Source organism: Conger conger, chromosome 13 (genome assembly GCF_963514075.1).
Source record: "Conger conger chromosome 13, fConCon1.1, whole genome shotgun sequence".
In the NCBI taxonomy this organism is placed as follows: Eukaryota; Metazoa; Chordata; class Actinopteri; order Anguilliformes; family Congridae; genus Conger; species Conger conger.
The window spans coordinates 5,767,745-5,785,412 of record NC_083772.1 but is presented as its reverse complement, the minus strand read 5'-3'; the positions used below and the strand labels follow the sequence as shown (position 1 = coordinate 5,785,412).

Sequence of the window (17,668 nt, the reverse complement as noted above, 5' to 3'; positions counted from 1 at the left end):
CTGTTTGTTGTTCAGTTTGTGGAGATGGAAGTGGTGATGACGTCTGTGACGGACCTGTTTCCCAAAGTACTACGGAGGGCTGGGCGCAGAGAGATTTTCATCCTGCTCTTCTGCCTCACCTGCTTCTTATGTAATCTGGTGATGGTCACACAGGTGAGAAGATAGCTGGGGAGAGATAGAAATACATTTCGGTACATACTATTAATTTTCCCATATATGGGACTCATTTCTACCAAAAATTCTCATACAAAGCACAGATCTCCCCTGTTTCACCAAAGCCCATAGAGAGAGGCCGCAAAAAAGCCCAGAGAAAGCCGTGCCACCTCCATTGACTGCAGAGGAATTAAGAAATAGTGGAGTGCTATACTTTGACCAATGTCTGTGAATTTTCTCATTACATTACATTACATTACATGGCATTTAGCAGGCGCTCTTATTCAGAGCGACGTACAACGAAGTGCAAATCAAACACAGGTATAAGTGCGAAGAGGACCTGAGAGGACAGTACAGTTCCGAGTCCTAGTGTAAACATACAGATATGTTTCATTCTGTATATTCAAAAATAAAGCTGTTTTTATGGAAAGCTGCCATTGACTCATTCTGCTCTGTGTAACCCAGTGTTGTTGTTAGTGTTATTTTGGCAGCATATCTCCATATTCCATCTCTGGTCTCACCTTGACCTTTTTTTCCAAATAATATCTATTCCTGTCCTTTCCCATTCTGTCCACCAGGGGGGGATGTATGTGTTCCAGCTCCTGGACTACTATGCCTGTAATGGGGCCTGTATGTTCTTCATGTGTGTGTTCAAGGTTCTGGCCATGAGCTGGCTGTTTGGTGAGTGCAGGACTTGCCTCATTGGACTGCTTCCCTGGTATCGAACCCCGCTCACTCTGAGCTCCATTGTCCTCATTGCCCATCACCTGTCCTACAGTATCATCACAAACTGCCTTATCCTTGTTGCTGCTGTTTCCTGGCTATTGACCTTGGACCGTACGACTAACAAAACTACCTATTCTGTCATTTGCGAGTCAGCAGTTTTAGATTGCCAGTACGTGACATTTCTGCGAAACACACTCAACTGTAGATTCAAGCACTTTCACAGAAATTAAGGAATTTGCATGGCAGAACATGCAAATTTCAGTATTACACAGTACAAAAAATGTTGAAAGTGGTAACTTGTCCCTAATTGGCCCAGTATCACAGAAACAAATTTTGCACATGTAAGGAGGTGTCTCCCAGTTTGCAGGTACATCAGCCTGCTACGTTGCTGTGTCTAGACAGAGAATAAGGTCAGAGAGTGTAGAACGGACAGCAGGAGGGATGAAGACGGAGAGGGAGACCGCAAAAAGGCCATTGGAGGAGAGGGGGCAATGGGGGAGTAAGGTGGAGTTCCTCCTGGCAGTGGCAGGGAACATTGTGGGGCTGGGAAACGTGTGGAGGTTTCCATACCTCTGCTACAAGAATGGCGGCGGTGAGTGGGAATATAAATGAGTGAGTAGGAGTGTAAATGATCAGGAAAGTGAATAAGTATGAATAAAAGTGGGTCAATGAATTTGAAGGAGCGTGAGTAAGGATTTGTTATGAACATAGTGATTCTGAATGGTATAATTATTATGTACGGTGCTGAAGACCCAAGCGCAGACCAGGGGATATTCCTAAAACGTTGTATTTGTTACAGTCCAAGTCCAAAGCCAAGAGATCACAAGACAACAATGCCAAAACGAGATGCAAAAGTCGAAGAAAATGCAGGGGTCAAAAATCCTGAAAATCAGAAGGCAGAGGTACAGAAGGGCTAGGCAAAATCAAAGTTGATGAAAGCAGAAGAATCAAATCCAAAACCTAATAAACAGAAGTGGAAACAAATCAAAGGGGCTAGGCAAACTTGAAAAAATAGGCAAAGGATTGTCGTAGAACATAATAGGGTAATGATACAATAACAAGGGGGAAACAAAAATGCGAACTGGGTACACAGACAAACTCGTAATACAGACGGCTCTGGATTAGGGAGTGGACATTTGCATAGAGTTAGGAGACGTGATAGTGAGAGGCTGGTGCCAACACTTTGCTGAAACTAAGCAACTAATCAGGGATAGAATAGAGAGGCGGAGTTACAGAGCAGAATTAAAACGGGAGATAATGTTAGTAAGTTAGTTACGTGCTAAAATCTAAATGACCCAAAAAAGTGACTGTTAGTTAATTAGTTAGACAGACAGTCATTCATTCATTCATTATCCTAACCCGCTTATCCTGAACAGGGTCGCAGGGGGCTGGAGCCTATCCCAGCATACATTGGGCGAAAGGCAGGAATACACCCTGGACAGGTCGCCAGTCCATCGCAGGGCACACACACCATTCACTCACACACTCATACCGATGGGCAATTTAGACTCTCCAATCAGTCTAACCTGCATGTCTTTGGACTGTGGGAGGAAACCCACGCAGACACGGGGAGTGCATTATGGAAGGCTCCCAACCTGAGCGAAACAGACACTCACACTCAATCTCTGGTTTTGGTCAAATACCTGTTGTGAGATCTTATCTCAAATGTTACCTTTGATTGTGGGTGTATCTGCAGGAGCGTTCCTTGTGCCATATCTGGTTTTTGCGGTGACCTGTGGGATACCCCTGTTCCTGCTGGAGACTGCCATGGGGCAGTACACCCAGGAGGGGGCCATCACCTGCTGGAGGAAGCTGTGCCCATTGGCTGAGGGTGAGAGGCCAGAAACCTCTGTGGGCAAATGGATAACAACTGAGATCACTTTGGCTTTACCGACAGGGAGCAATGGAGAGAAGAGGCAAGTTCACCAGCTACAAGCCTGTGATTAAATGCCCAGCTCTTAGGGGGGGCTCCCCCAGTGTGGCTAGGGGTTCATTTGAAATCTCCCATTGTGGGTAGGGGTTCATTTGAATGGTTCTCACATGCAAACCTCACTGGGTATTATATGCAAACTGCGTTGGCCTAAAATAAAATACCAAAAACAATTCTGAAGGGCACTGTTGAATGAATGCAGAGTAGTTATTAATTGTGACTCTAGGCTGCTGGATGGGCTCATCGTGTTACATTACATTACATTATTGGCATTTGGCAGACGCTCTTATCCAGAACGGTTGATTAGACTAAGCAGGAGACCTGTACCTAAACCACTACGCTACAGGCCGGCACTATTTTAAGTGTGTGGAATAGCCCAATGTGGATCAGGCCAATTTCTGTTTCTGGGTGTCCAGCATCCTTGCAGGGCAGCTCATAATTTGCCGCAACGTCTACACTCTGTGAGCAATTTAAAACGGGGAAACCTCTTGACCACGTCTGCATGCTTTTATGCACTTAGTTGCTGCCACATGATTGGCTGATTAAATATTTGGACAGCACTCAGTGTCTATGCAGGAGGGGGGATAGAATATTTTCCCAAACCAAAGTTCATCTGGGAAAATTTATTTACAATGACTGTCATTGCCATTTTGCTTCTATATCAGAATCTAGCTCTCTGAGGCCAAGAGTTTAACTCTGCTCTGAGGGAAAAGTTGGATAATCAGTCGTGAAAAATAGTCATGAAAAATTTACCAGCATTTTTCAGATGCTCTTGTTCAGAGAGTCCCTCAAAGCAGAAGACATCAGTGTTATTATCAGGAATACAAATACTAAAGCTGAGTCCAAAATGGCTCACTAATCCTCATGTCACGTTTCATGTTTGTCACGTCATGTTTCATGTTTAGTGACTGCCTTAGTTACGTTATTGTCATGTCACGTATTATGTTAGTCTAGTCTCACCATGTTGTTATGCTTTATTTCTTGTTACATTTTATTTTCATGTCATGTTACGTTTCATGTTAAGTTGTTATGATTTAATTGTTAGTCTTGTCATGTCACATTATATAGTTTATTCATGTCACAATTTCGCAAACTTGTTATGTCACAATTTATGTTGTTTCATGTTATGTTGTTCTGTTCATTGATTAGCATACACTTTTTTGTGTCTTTCTGCAAACCTTGCATTCATGCCTTTTCTCTCTCTCCCTTTCTGTCGCTCACGCTTCCCTAATTGTTTCAATTTCCCTTCTCTTCTTACTAATCTACTAACTTTAGATCAGGATTGGGCAATACTAACCATGTGTTCATGTTACCTTAAGTTTCTTGTGCATGTCATTTACTAATTTAGGATAGGTTTATTCCTAATGATTACTAATTATCTCGTTAACTTGTCAATCCTCCACACCTGATTTCCAGTCTCATGCAGCTCTCAAGCTAATTGTCTACACCTGTCTACACCTGCATATATAGCTCAGTTCCATGACGTCTTTGCGAAATTGTTGCCCCCTGTTTGTCAGTGCACTTTTGAGCGGTTTTGTCAAGCCATTGTCTACCTGCTATGATCAAAGCCTGTTTATTGACCAAATATTATTGACTTCTGTTTTGTTGACCATTGCCTGCCTGTACCACGACTTTGCCTGCTGTCTTTGTGCTTTTGCCCCGCGGAGCAGACTTCGGTCTTGGCTCTTGTGCCATCATCGACCCTGAGCCTGCCTACCGCCCGCCTGCACTTCTGCCCCGCTGACAGCTTTCCTGGTTACTGGACTTTTTTCATGGTTTACTGATTTCGAGACTGCCTTCTCCCTCGGTACTGTACTTTGGTTTTGGCTGGATTTCACGTGTATGAACTTTGCTTGTTTTTTGCTCACTGGACATTTCCTGAATGAAGCCCTGACGGGACTTTATTACATCCCTTTTGTCTGAGTCGTGCATTTTAGGTCCAACCCCCCACGCACCCGTCTCATCTAAACCCATAATCCCTATTCAGTGAATGTCCATACAGGGTGCTAAATATTGCACTACTGCAAATAATTAATCCGGACAGCATGACATTGTCATTCAGCATTGTCACCATGGCATATCAGTCACATACACAGTCGCTAGAAAACCACTGACATACCATTTAGCTTGTTCATAAATCAAGACTCCTGCAGAGGTTTTGATATTAAATCACATTTTATCACTTAAGAACGAGAATCAGTTCACTTAGAACTTTGCTATTTGAACTTTTGGCCAATAGACATGGTAGATGGCAAATTGTAAGTCATGTCAACTATAAGAAGAGGCTAGCTAGCAAACCACTTACTGTAGTGGAGGAACTGTTAATGTATATTAAAGTAAAAAAACTTCGTAAACATTAATCATGGTTAACGTTCACCTTTCTAGTAGCCATGGTTGCTTGCTAGACATTATGGTACATTGTGTCCTGCTGAAAAAAAAACAAAAAAAAAACAGCTCAAGCTAGGTTTTGAAACAGCTGGTAGCTGGTATTTCAAGGTGGCCATAGCTAGATTTTACACCAGGGAGTATATAGGAAATAGGGAGCAATTTTGGAGAAGAAACAACAGCAGGCATTCATAACCAGAAACTACACAACTGCTAATTAAATGTATGTGTATGTATGTGTGTTTCAGGGGTTGGCTATGCAGGTCAGCTGATCCAGTTTTACAATTGCATGTGTTACATCATCATCCTGGCCTGGGCCCTCTTCTACCTGTACTTCTCCTTCAGCTCTGAGCTGCCCTGGGCCAGCTGCTCTGACACCTGGAACTCAGGTAAAGTATGAAATGTGGTATAACTCCTGCAGAACACACTGACCACAGGCAGAGTCCTTCACTGAGCTACACTAGGCTGGCTACAATAACACCTCAAATACAGGCACCATATTCTTTAGCTACAATCCATGGTAGATAAAGGTACAAAGTCTGTCTCTAAGCTACATTGAGCTGGTTATAATACTCATAACCCCAATTTTTGTTGTGTACCACAGTCGCACAGTCCTTCAGAGTGACAGGAAAAAATAATGTATGGCAAATTCAGATCAATGAAACATGAGAAACATATTATTGTAATTACAATGCATGCCTGTTATGGCCCAAGAATCCCTCGCATTATAATTACTGGGAGTTGGAATGGCCGAACATAAAAAAATTGCCTTTAAAGGCATCATGAAACAACAGAGAAGGGAACAGACATCACAATTTTTTAATTTACTGACAGATACATTTAAGTGGCATCCCCAAGGAAAATAAAACACAAGTGCATACCAGTTTACAGGTGGTTGTTGAATACTACCTACGTTTATATAGGCTACATAAACTATGTATGCGCCACATAGGACTGGAATAAAACAGTGTAAAATGTGGAACAGGTCAAACAAAAATGGTTTTAGATAAAACTGGAGGCAAAGTTATATAATTATAGAGAGACTGTCTGGGATTATCAAGGAGCGATATATTTTCACTATTCTGTGCCAGTCCACAAGAAGCTGAGGACGGAAAGCACCTGACCATTTTCTGAAAGTAAGCCATGCTTTAATCTTCTATTGAACCAATACATTAAAACGTCATGTAAACAGAGTATAATGCTGCCTTCACGTCATTTCGGAATGCCAAATTACCCTGCACCTTCCAATTGGGAACAGTTCACGTCAATCTCGGAAATTAACCACGAGGCAAAAAACAAAACTCATTAACAAATGAAGCGCCAACATGCCATGCCACTTCTATACCATGATGTTTGAGCGAGAACTAGCCTTTAGTGTTCGTTGGTTCTTCTGCGAGCCTTACCAATTGACTTGGTATTTGAATATGCACTTTTTCTGAAGTAGGCTACACAATGCCCCAAATCTTCTAATGGGCTAAAGTAATGTATCGAGGCAAGACGGCCTAAGCAGGCTATGCCCTATTTATGGCATTTTAATTTATAACTTTTTACGTGTTTTATGGAATTTATATTAAACCCCACTTAACCGATAATTACTCAGGTTTACCACAATGAAACATCACCCATTTTCATGTTGAATCCTGTTTTTATATGATATGAATAATTTAACATTCAATTTGCTTATTAAAATAATTTTGCCACTCAAAATCAAAATAAAATATAAATGAATTAATTATTAAATGCACAAAGCACTCTTTACAATCGTGCGCTTTCATTTCCACTTCAAAACTGACATCCGAAAACTTCTCTAAATCCCACATTTCATTTCATTTCAATCCCAGAATTTCATCTTTGCCAATTTCCATTTGTGCCCCCTTGTTCTGCTAACTGAATTCAACCAGAAAAATCCCCTATAATTCACCTTGTTAATCCCTTTAATGAATTTAAAAGCCTCAATCAAATCCCTCTTAAACCTCCTTTTACTAAACTTAAAGAGATTAAGCATCCTAAGTCTATCCTCGTAACTCTTATCTTTTATACATGGAATAAATAAATTTCCTTGTGCTCAAGCCATTGTAGTATGAAAAAAAAAGCATGTCTGTCAAAGCATGGTACTAAATGGTATGTCCAGTTAAAAAAAAGCCCATAATATAGCTAACTGTAACCACACTTCAGTATGGGAGATCAAGTATGGAACCTTCAAATGGCCTGTAGTGGTGAGCATTGAGTCTGTTTTGATGATTTAGGAAAGGTTACTCTCTGTGCTTCAGATCACTGTGTGGACTTCTCCAATCAAAACCTCACTGCAAACTGGACCCAACAGCCCAACAACTCATCTTCTGCAGCCATCGAGTTTTGGGAGTAAGTCTGCAGACTGACTTCTGTAGGGCTGCACCTCCTACAGCATTCTGGGTTATAGAACTGGGAAACCAGAGATTGTGGGTTCAAATCTAAGGTAGTTAGCCTGAATTGTTTCTGTAAATATCCAGTTGTGTAAATGTCTGTAAATTGTATTCATTGTTCTCGATAATATTGTCTACTAAGATAAATAAATTAGGTGATGTGTAAGGGTTTGCAAGTGTATGTGCGGATGGAGCACATTGGCCTAGTTTCACCTCTTCACATTTATGCTTGTGCAATAATATTTTCTGAACCATAAGAGTTAGATCCGTAAGTGGAAAAAAAAAATGTATGGACATGGTAGGGCCAGGGTGCAAAGGGTGTGCAATGGTTCCTATATGGGAATAAATGTAAGAATTATAAAAGTAGGGGCGGCACGGATGATGCAGTGGGTAGCACTGCCACCCCACAGCAAGGAGCTTTCGAATTCCAGTTGGCCTCTCTGTGTGGAGTTTGCATGTTTTCTCTGTGTTTGCATGGGTTTCCTCCGGGTACTCCGGTTTCCTCCCACAGTCCAAATACATGCAGATTAGACTGATTGGAGAGTGTGTGAGTGTGTGAGTGAATGGTGTGTGTGCCCTGAGATGGACCTGTCCAGGGTGTATTCCTTTTGCCCAATGTATGCTGCCCCTGCGGCCCTGTTCAGGATAAGCGGGTTAAGATAATGGATGGATGGATGGATTATTAAAATAAATAAAGCTGCTGAAAATGTCTTTCTCTGCTTCCCTCGCTTTCTGTACCTCATTTTCTTTCCCTCTCTTCCCCCCTCCCAGGAGACGTGTGCTGCTGATCTCGGGGGGCATTGAGGAGGTGGGCAGTGTGAGGTGGGAGCTGCTCCTGTGCCTCATCACTATGTGGGTCATCTGCTACTTCTGCATCTGGAAGGGAGTGAAGTCTACAGGCAAGGTCTGTCCCCGATTTACTGAGAGAGATAAGTAAAGATTGTCCTTTCCCAGGCAACCAATCAGAAGATTGAAACCAACTAAATAAAAGGCTCAACATGTAGTGACACTGCAGAATTTGAATTTAACAGAATCAAACAGGGACATACAGTGTAAACCAAACTGACATTTTGTATTTTTCATACTTACAATATTTATTCATTCATTCATTATCCTAACCCGCTTATCCTGAACAGGGTCACAGGGGGGCTGGAGCCTATCCCAGCATCCATTGGGCGAAAGGCAGGAATACACCCTGGACAGGTCGCCAGTCCATCGCAGGGCACACACACCATTCACTCACACACTCATACCTACGGGCAATTTAGACTCTCTAATCAGCCTAACCTGCATGTCTTTGGACTGTGGGAGGAAACCGGAGTACCCGGAGGAAACCCACGCAAACACAGGGAGGACATGCAAACTCCACACAGAGAGGCCTCAGCCAACGGGGTTCCGAACCCAGAAACTCCTTGCTGTGAGGCGGCAGTGCTACCCGCTGCGCCCACTTACAATATTTATCCATATAAATTTCTCTCTCTCTCACCAGGTGGTTTATTTCACAGCTACCTTCCCATACCTGATGCTTTTGGTGTTGTTGATACGAGGGCTAACTCTACCTGGAGCTCTGCAGGGGGTGGAGTTCTACCTGTACCCTGACCCCTCCCGCCTGGCAGACCCACAGGTAAGTACTCCATAACACCAGCTGCACCCCATCACCTTGTCACAGTAAAATGTCTCTTTCCTAATTTCACCCAGCCAGGGAACAAATGAATTTGTTAAGCAACATCCAATATGTTAAACGTTTGTGATGTCACTGCAGGTGTGGATGGAGGCAGGAGCTCAGATATTCTTCTCCTACAGTGTTGGAGTGGGTACTCTGACTGTGCTGGGTAGCTACAACACCTATCACAACAACTGCTACAAGTAAGGCCCAAGCTTACCCAGAGTACACAAGGGCAGAAACGCATGTTAATCAATGAAAATGAAAGAAAACGGTCAGGTTCTTAACCATAAATATGGAACACTTTGTCAAGTGAAATAGAGAGGTTTTCACATGTAGCCTTTGCCCAGTTGTTTGGCGGTGAATGGATTCTTTAGGTAATTCACACACCAGCATGCACTAACCCAGGGGTGTCAAACTCCAGTCCGCCTCCCCACTCCTTATATGTACTTCCTTCCTGTCTCCTGTCATTGATTCCTCCTGTTTCTCATTTAGTGCTTGTTAGTAGTATATTTAAACCTGTCCTTTCTCCTGTTTCTTGTTGCTAGTTCATCTTTCTGTTATTCTGTTCACTGCCCAGGTTCTAGCTTCCTCTACACCATACGTGTGTTTTTTTGTCTAGTTCTGCTCTGTTCTGCTTTTGGATTTTCTGGTTTTGATGCCTGGTTTTTGTTCTTGTCCCTTCGCTTGTTCGGGCGTCCTGGTTTTTGAACTCTCCTGTTTCCCGATTATGCTATGTCTACCTCATATGTACCTGTCTGCTTGGATCACAACCATTGCCTGTTTGTGGATTACCTTTCGGAACTGCCCTTGGTCATTAAAGCCGGTCTTCTTCACATCATCCCTGAGACTGCTCTTGGTTCTCCCTGTCCTGAATCCTGACATATGTGAGCAGCAGCAAAGCATGTAATGAGCTACACAGACAATGAGCAGCGCTATGACTATGATTGCCAGTTTAAAAAAAGTGCTCCATTAGCAACGGTGTCTCCTGAGTTCAAAATTGGTGGGCCACAACATTTTCCTTTTAACTAATCATTGATCTTGTCATTTGTCGTGTCTAGGAAACGACAATCGCAACTTGTTTTCACTAGTTTATTTTGATTGACAAGCAGACAGCTTCTTCATATTAAATTCTGAATTAAATGTATGTGTTCCGATGCATGTTAATTTCTGATTGATTAGTCCTATCATTTGCACTCTTGTTAATCAATGAAAATGAAAGAAAACGGGTTGAGATCAATGATTAGTTTAAAGGACAGTTTTGTACCCCACCCATTTAGAGCTCACAAGTGATTAGTTATGTGTGCATGCAATTGGTTGGGTATGAGAACATGATGTATTGTATGCATGTGATTGGCTCGATATGCAAACATGTACACTGTAGTTGCTTCTGCAGCAAGTTTCCCGACTGAACACATTTCATCCATGATGCTCATCTATCACTTTTTCCAATGCAATGCTGAGATACCCACACTTATCCTGGACGCCACTTAACAGCAATTTCACCTTCAATGAAACATGGGCAGCAAATTATTGTCACTTCTGGTTTCTACAGGGACAGTTTATGGCTGTGTCTGCTGAACAGTGGGACCAGCCTGGTGGCAGGATTTGTGGTCTTTTCTGTGCTGGGGTTCATGGCACATGAGCAGGGTGTCCCCATAGAGGCAGTGGCAGAATCAGGTACTGAAGCTCTTTATACTGTTGGCGTGCACTGATAAATTAGCCTGCGACTGATATTCCCCTGAAATATGCAATTGGGGAATGACAATTTTCCTTTATAGAGACCATAAAGGAAAGAGAGTTGCATTGGATTGGTTCATTTCCACTTAAAATATGCGAGCAGTTTTTATTTACAAGCGTGTGAGGCAGATGCAACACAACTGTCATTGCAATGTTACATTACATTAATGGCATTTGGCAGATGCTCTTATCCAGAGCGACATACAGTTGATTAGACTAAGCAGGAGACAATCCTCCCTTGGGACAATGCAGGGTTAAGGGCCTTGCTCAAGGGCCCCACAGCTGTGCAGATCTTATTGTGGCTACACCGGGGATCAAACCACCAACCTTGCGGGTCCCAGTCATGTTACCTTAACCACTAAGGTACAGGCTGCCCCTATGTAGATGTAAAATTATAATCCCATCATGGGGGAATCAAAACTAAAAACGTTTATAATTAAGCTGAAGATGGTAGGATATTTTGGTGATCCTTGACAATGAAAATCTCAAACATGCCGTACATGCAAGGAAGCCAAAGAATATTTCTGAACTAGAGGTGTTCTGCCAGGAAGAATTGGGAAAAAGACTCTTAGTTGGCTACAGGAAGCATTTACAAGCTGTTATATTTCCCCGAGGAGGGGTTACAAAATAATAACTGACAGGGCTCCCAAACTTTTGCACAGGCCTTTTTCCTTTTTTATTATTTTATCTTTCTGACATGGTTCCCCAGTCTCAGCCGCCTACTATGGAAAGAGCACACATTTTAACAGCCTGGACTAATTCACAACATAGTCCAGGAGTGTGCCTGCTTAACCTCAGATTACCCTGCCTCCTTCCCGCAAACTGAACCCTATAAGTATTTTTTATCAAATCTGTTGCTATGTTGCTGAGCTAGCTAATCTGCCTCTGTTAGTCCTTTAGTTCTAAAGGCTGTTGCCTTCCAAGCGTCACAGACCTTGGGCTATTCAGTGACTGATTGTGGTAGACTAGCGCCATCTACAGTATATGGAGTGAAACTGTTCTATTCCTTCGTACTCACTACCCTCCTGTCTTTCCCTCCAATGTTATCCACTGTTGTAACTTTTCGAATTTGTAAAATTCATACATGAGTATGATTAACACTCGTTTGTTAAAAGTATGCCTGAAATACACAGTAATACAGTGTTGAATTGTCGTTGCCATGATCTCAATACATCAAACAAAACAAACAAAGCCAAGCTCCATTGCAGCTCTAAAAATATTCCCTGCTCCCAGGACCTGGTCTGGCATTCATTGCGTACCCCCAAGCAGTAGCAATGATGCCCCTACCTCAGATGTGGGCCTCCTGCTTCTTCATCATGATCATCCTATTGGGCCTGGACTCTCAGGTAATCAGTTTCCTGGCTGCTGGTCACCACTTCTGGCTGCTGAGTCTGATACTGCTGCCACTACTAATGTTTGTGGCCCTGTTTACTTCTAGATTTTTGCTTAACATCAAGTAAAGCTGTACTGAGCTTGCCAGGGTTAGCTGGGTTACCAGAGAGCACAGCAGGATTACATTTCATAGTTCATAAAGATGTATTTGTGGATAGTTTCTTGCAAGCAGGAAAACGGTAATTAAACGTGTGTAAATCTTTTTTTCTCTCTCTCTCCCATTGCTTTATTTTTCTTTCCTACTTTCCTCCCTCTGCCTCTTTCTGGTGAACGTTGGGCATCTGTCTGTCTTTTGGTCAGTTTGTGGCGATGGAGGGCTTGATCACATCTGTGACGGACCTGTTTCCCAAGGTACTACGTAAGGCCAGAAACAGAGAGATCTTCCTCCTGCTCTTCTGCCTCACCTGCTTTGTCTTGCAGCTGGTGATGGTCACACAGGTGAGAAAACAGCTGGGGAGAGAAAGATATACATTTCAATGTACACTTTTAGTTTACGCAGAGGTTGCCCTGTAACAACAGTTAATGAAATTGAACGGTTAACATAATAACTTTTGCTGGTTAATGTAATAACTTAGTACATTAAACGAGGTTGCAACCTTTTTGCTTGAATAATGTAAAACTTCAACTGCTAATGTGACAACATGCTATATTAATGTATATGTGTTTGATTTAATATCTAATTAGCATCAATTTTTCCTGTGGTGGCCAAGGTTGGTGCACTGGTAAAGGCCTCTGACTCCAAAGGTTTGAATCTGGTCTACTGCCAATTATATACTCACTCAGATGTACACACAGATATGCACACAGTATTGGTATAGGCATATACCCCCTTGTCATAGACAATTTGGTAATCAATTTCACTTTGGCAATGAGCGGCGCTCAGGTAATCAATACCCTCGTGCTGACGACTGATTCCAGTTGCCTTCCACGTGTGTTCTGATGCAGATCAGCTGTGTGTCTTTCTATTTAAGTCCTGTGTTTTGTTGAATCGGGGCTTGTGTGTTCTTTGAATTCCCCCATTTCACATCTGTTTTTATTTTTCATTTGTGCACTATGTGAGGTTAGTTTATTTATTTTGTCCACATAGTTTATTTCCGCCTTGTATAAAAGCTTCCTTTTGGGAGGAAGGAACATTAGGCTGAGTTAGTGTGGATCTAGGAGTACTGAGGCCCTTTGTTGGTGGCTAAGACTGGCTCAGACTCCCATCAGCTTTGATTAAGTGTATGGGATAGGTTTCCCCTATCTGGATGTGGAAATTATTCTTGGCGCTGCTGTGTCTGTTTCCCATAGCATGCTGTTTCCAAGTTTGACAGTCGAATTGTGTTTACTTTGCGAGGTGTTTCTTGAATTTGAATTTGAGGGGTTGTACATTCACAGTGGGTGAACAGTGTAGGTATTACAGGCCCCTGCAATGTTAGAGGACCAAAAGTAAGACAATTGGCTGCATTAGTCATTGTTTCATTTTAAATTCAATGTGCTGGAGTACAGAGCCAAAACTACAAAAAATGTGTCTCTGTCCAACTACTTGCAGAGGACAAAGTTATTACATTAACTGTTTTTATTACATGGTAAATGATAAATGGCATTTATATGGCGCCTTTATCCAAAGCGCTGTACAATTGATGCTTCTCATTCACCCATTCATACACACACTCACACGCTGACTGCGATTGGCTGCCATGCAAGGCGCCGACCAGCTCGTCAGGAGCATTTGGGGGTTAGGTGTCTTGCTCAGGGACACTTCGACACAGCCCGGGCGGGGGATCGAACCGGCAGACAACTGCTCTTACTGCCTGAGCCATGTCGCCCCCATTACATTAACCGTTTATTACTTTAAGCACATAAGTTATGTTATGATATGTTATGATAACATGTAACATGTCAGTCTCTTCCGAAACCTTATTTTCCTGGATCTACTCTTGTCATTTCCATTCTGTCCACCAGGGGGGGATATATGTGTTCCAGCTCTTCGACTACTATGCCAGTAATGGGGCCTGTGTGTTCTTCCTGTGTGTGTTTGAAGTTCTGGCCATGGGCTGGCTGTTTGGTGAGTGCAGGACTTTGCTGCCTGGACTTAGTTGGCTGGAAAATAGTTGGCTGTATTAACACATGACTGCCCAAAACACTATACCTTTCAACAAACTGAACCTTTCCAATCCAAATCTCTGGAAAGAAAAAGAGAATAATGGCAACAATTATGGGTTATGAAAGTGCACTCGCAATGCACAGAAGAGGTAATGAAAATGACTTTATACATAAAACTAATTCAAAACAGTATGAGATTATCTGTTCTCATTGAGGCATAGAAAAACACAGCCTTCTTTAAAAAAATGAAGTTGCTCTGGTCTGGCAGTATAGCCAATAAGAACAACTCAAAATCATAAGCTCAAAGACTACCTTTTAACTGGATTTGTCCTTTTAGGAAAAACTCAAGGGTTCTGTAGGGAACATTGACTGGAGAAAAAGAGATTGGTTGAGTATCACTGAATTGACACAGGTTCCAAAGTTACTTACATTTTTTGTTGTTTGTGTTTACATTACATTACATTACATTACATTACATTAATGGCATTTTGGCAGACGCTCTTATCCAGAGCGACGTACAGTTGATTAGACTAAGCAGGAGACAATCCTCCCCTGGTGCAATGCAGGGTTAAGGGCCTTGCTCAAGGGCCCAACGGCTGTGCGGATCTTATCGTGGCTACTCCGAGGATCGAACCACCGACCTCACGGGTCCCAGTCATTCACCTTAACCACTACGCTACAGGCCGCCCTTTAAAAAGGCTGTGGGTTTATTTACGCAATAGAACAATGACTAATTTGTCCAGTTGAATGCAAATACATTAACCTGACTTACTGATCATGAAAATCACTCCTGGATTCCAAGAACAGGGAAAACCCCTTCAAATGGGAAGACATTCCGATATCCCATAATACACTGCACCATTCTACTTACAAAAACAATGTGAATAACTAAACCCAAAATGCAATTTTGTCATTGTAATCAATACTTTTTTTCTTAATTTTCCATTCCCTGGTATTTCAGCTTATTTTGTTCCTCAGTTGAGGTTCCCTTTATACACAACACTACACTTGTTTGCCCTGGAGCAGGGGCGGAGCGCATGATGGATGTGATCGAGGACATGACCGGGGAACGGCCCAGCCTCATCTTTAAGCTCTGCTGGCTCTACTTCACCCCACTGGTGACCCTGGTGAGTTTGACTCACCCCCACTGTGGGATGTCCAGAGACAGAGCATCTGCCTGACTCACTTATTACAGGACAACCTCATCATTGCACAACTCAAGCATGTTGCATTTCAGATTTAATAAAACTGAAATAATTAACTTCATAAATAACTGAATAAAAAACTTTGTCAAAATGAATACAAATTCATGAGAATTTCAGAACTTGTAGCCTGTAACAAGCAAGATGTTTGGTGCAGAGGAAAACTAGATTTCTTTGGCTGAAGTTTAAAGGTACCATAGGTAAGACGTCTGTGTTAAAACATTGTTACAAGACCATTCTAAATCCCTTCCTATCATTGAAAAAAGCATCTGCCTGTGTTTATGGCCCTTAAATTCATAGCTATACAAAATTTTGTACTACAATAATTCAAGCTCATTGGTTCTAATTGCCATAACAAATGGTGTATCAACGTCAGCGTATTTACAGAGAAGTGGGAGGGATAAACAGTGTTGTGGTTTGAAGGTGTTTGTTGCTGCTATTCCTCTCATGAGAGATTATAATCTTGTTTGATAAATCCAGCGAAATTTGTTGGTTTGTTTCCGATCACACATACATTTGCACACTGATAAATGAGGCCCAAGGTGTGCATATTAATGTCAGATTGGTGACTTAAACATTTAAGTACCAGCACACACCAAATCTGCCAGTTCTGTGGGTGAAAATGCCTTGTTACTGTGTGAGGTCAGAGGAAAATGACCAGACTGGTTCAAGCTGACAGGAAAGTGACAGTACCTCAGATAACCATGCATAACAACAGTTTTTTGGCTGAAGAAATGTGACCCAGTTTTAACAACTGAATTCTTCTGTACAGACAATTTCATGTTATTTCCACTTCTACTTCACAATGGCAGTATGGCGTTTGTGACATGTATTAAACGTTCCACTCTTCCTCCTCTCCCCTAGGGATCCTTCATCTTCTCTGTGGTGAAGTACCAGCCCCTGACCTTTAACCGCTGGTATGTGTATCCAGACTGGGCGTACGTGCTGGGCTGGCTGCTGGCCCTCTCCTCTGTTGTGCTGGTGCCGGGGTGGAGTCTGGTCAAGCTCTCCATCAGCACTGGCACTCTCAGACAGGTGAGGCCTGGATCCCTTGTCTCCACAGCTGTGGTGAAAGGGGTCATACAAGCAATATCTCTGGGGTTTCTCTTTTATAAATACTTTTTTGCGTAATTTTCCATATTTCATAGATCCTTGGCATTGTTATTTATATAGTGATTACATTTCATATCTCTATAAAACAGTTGCTCATCAAGATCCATACCGTTATTATTTTTCTGCCGACAGCGATTGTCTCATCTGTGTCACCCTGATGATGACCTGCCCCTGACCCGGAAGCAAATGACAGATCGAGGGAATGCAGTTTCTGCTACAGAGTTGGAAGAGTTGAGGACCAACTAATTCATACTTTGCAGACAAAGCATGGGGAGGAGGTGCTTACCAACAATTTCATCTTTTTTAAAAGTGGAAATTGAAGTGTTAAATATGTGCATTTGAAAATCATATTAGTAATCTAGAAGATAGTTTTTGTCAGGTATGGCTTTAGAAGGCCATCAGGTTTTTTTTTTAATTTGTGAGGGAACTAATTCCTGATTCACCATTGGGCAATATGGAACTTCAAAAGCCAGGCCTGGTTTAGAGATAAGAAACGGAGAGACAGAACTGGCGGGGTCGGCCGTGCGTGTGTGTGTGTGTGTGTGCATGTGTGTCTGTGTGTGCGCCTGCCTGCATGTGTGTGTCTGACTCAGTGGGGGTGGCCAAGCAGACCTAATGCTGACATCCTGTTTTAAGATCCCAAACTTTGCAACAGACCTGGCTTTTTACTTTTTGGTTTGATTTGGAAGTTAGCATCCAAGTCCTGCACCTTGGTCTGGCTTTCTTATTTTCATCACTGGTCTTTTAGAATGTTTGGCTGTCTTCAGGTTTCTTGAGGACTTTGGGAGGAAACATTTCCTTTGTGGCTGTTTTCTGTGTCTATAACCTTCATTGCTTTCAGGTAGATGCAACACATCTGAAGATTAGATGTGTATAT

The 17,668-nt window shown here is 42.3% G+C and overlaps 1 protein-coding gene across 1 annotated transcript; it reads left to right on the top strand.

Moving 5' to 3' along the window:
• Positions 1-1,335: 1,335 nt before the first annotated feature.
• LOC133108241 (sodium- and chloride-dependent GABA transporter 2-like) lies at positions 1,336-17,037 on the top strand. Its single transcript, XM_061217712.1, has 14 exons — positions 1,336-1,471; positions 2,576-2,710; positions 5,443-5,583; positions 7,465-7,555; positions 8,368-8,500; positions 9,086-9,220; positions 9,359-9,462; positions 10,815-10,939; positions 12,233-12,345; positions 12,692-12,829; positions 14,336-14,438; positions 15,503-15,603; positions 16,543-16,713; positions 16,924-17,037. Exons 2-14 carry the CDS (start codon positions 2,647-2,649, stop codon positions 17,035-17,037), a joined length of 1,533 nt encoding a protein of 510 aa, XP_061073696.1. The 5' UTR covers positions 1,336-1,471; positions 2,576-2,646.
• Positions 17,038-17,668: the final 631 nt, after the last annotated feature.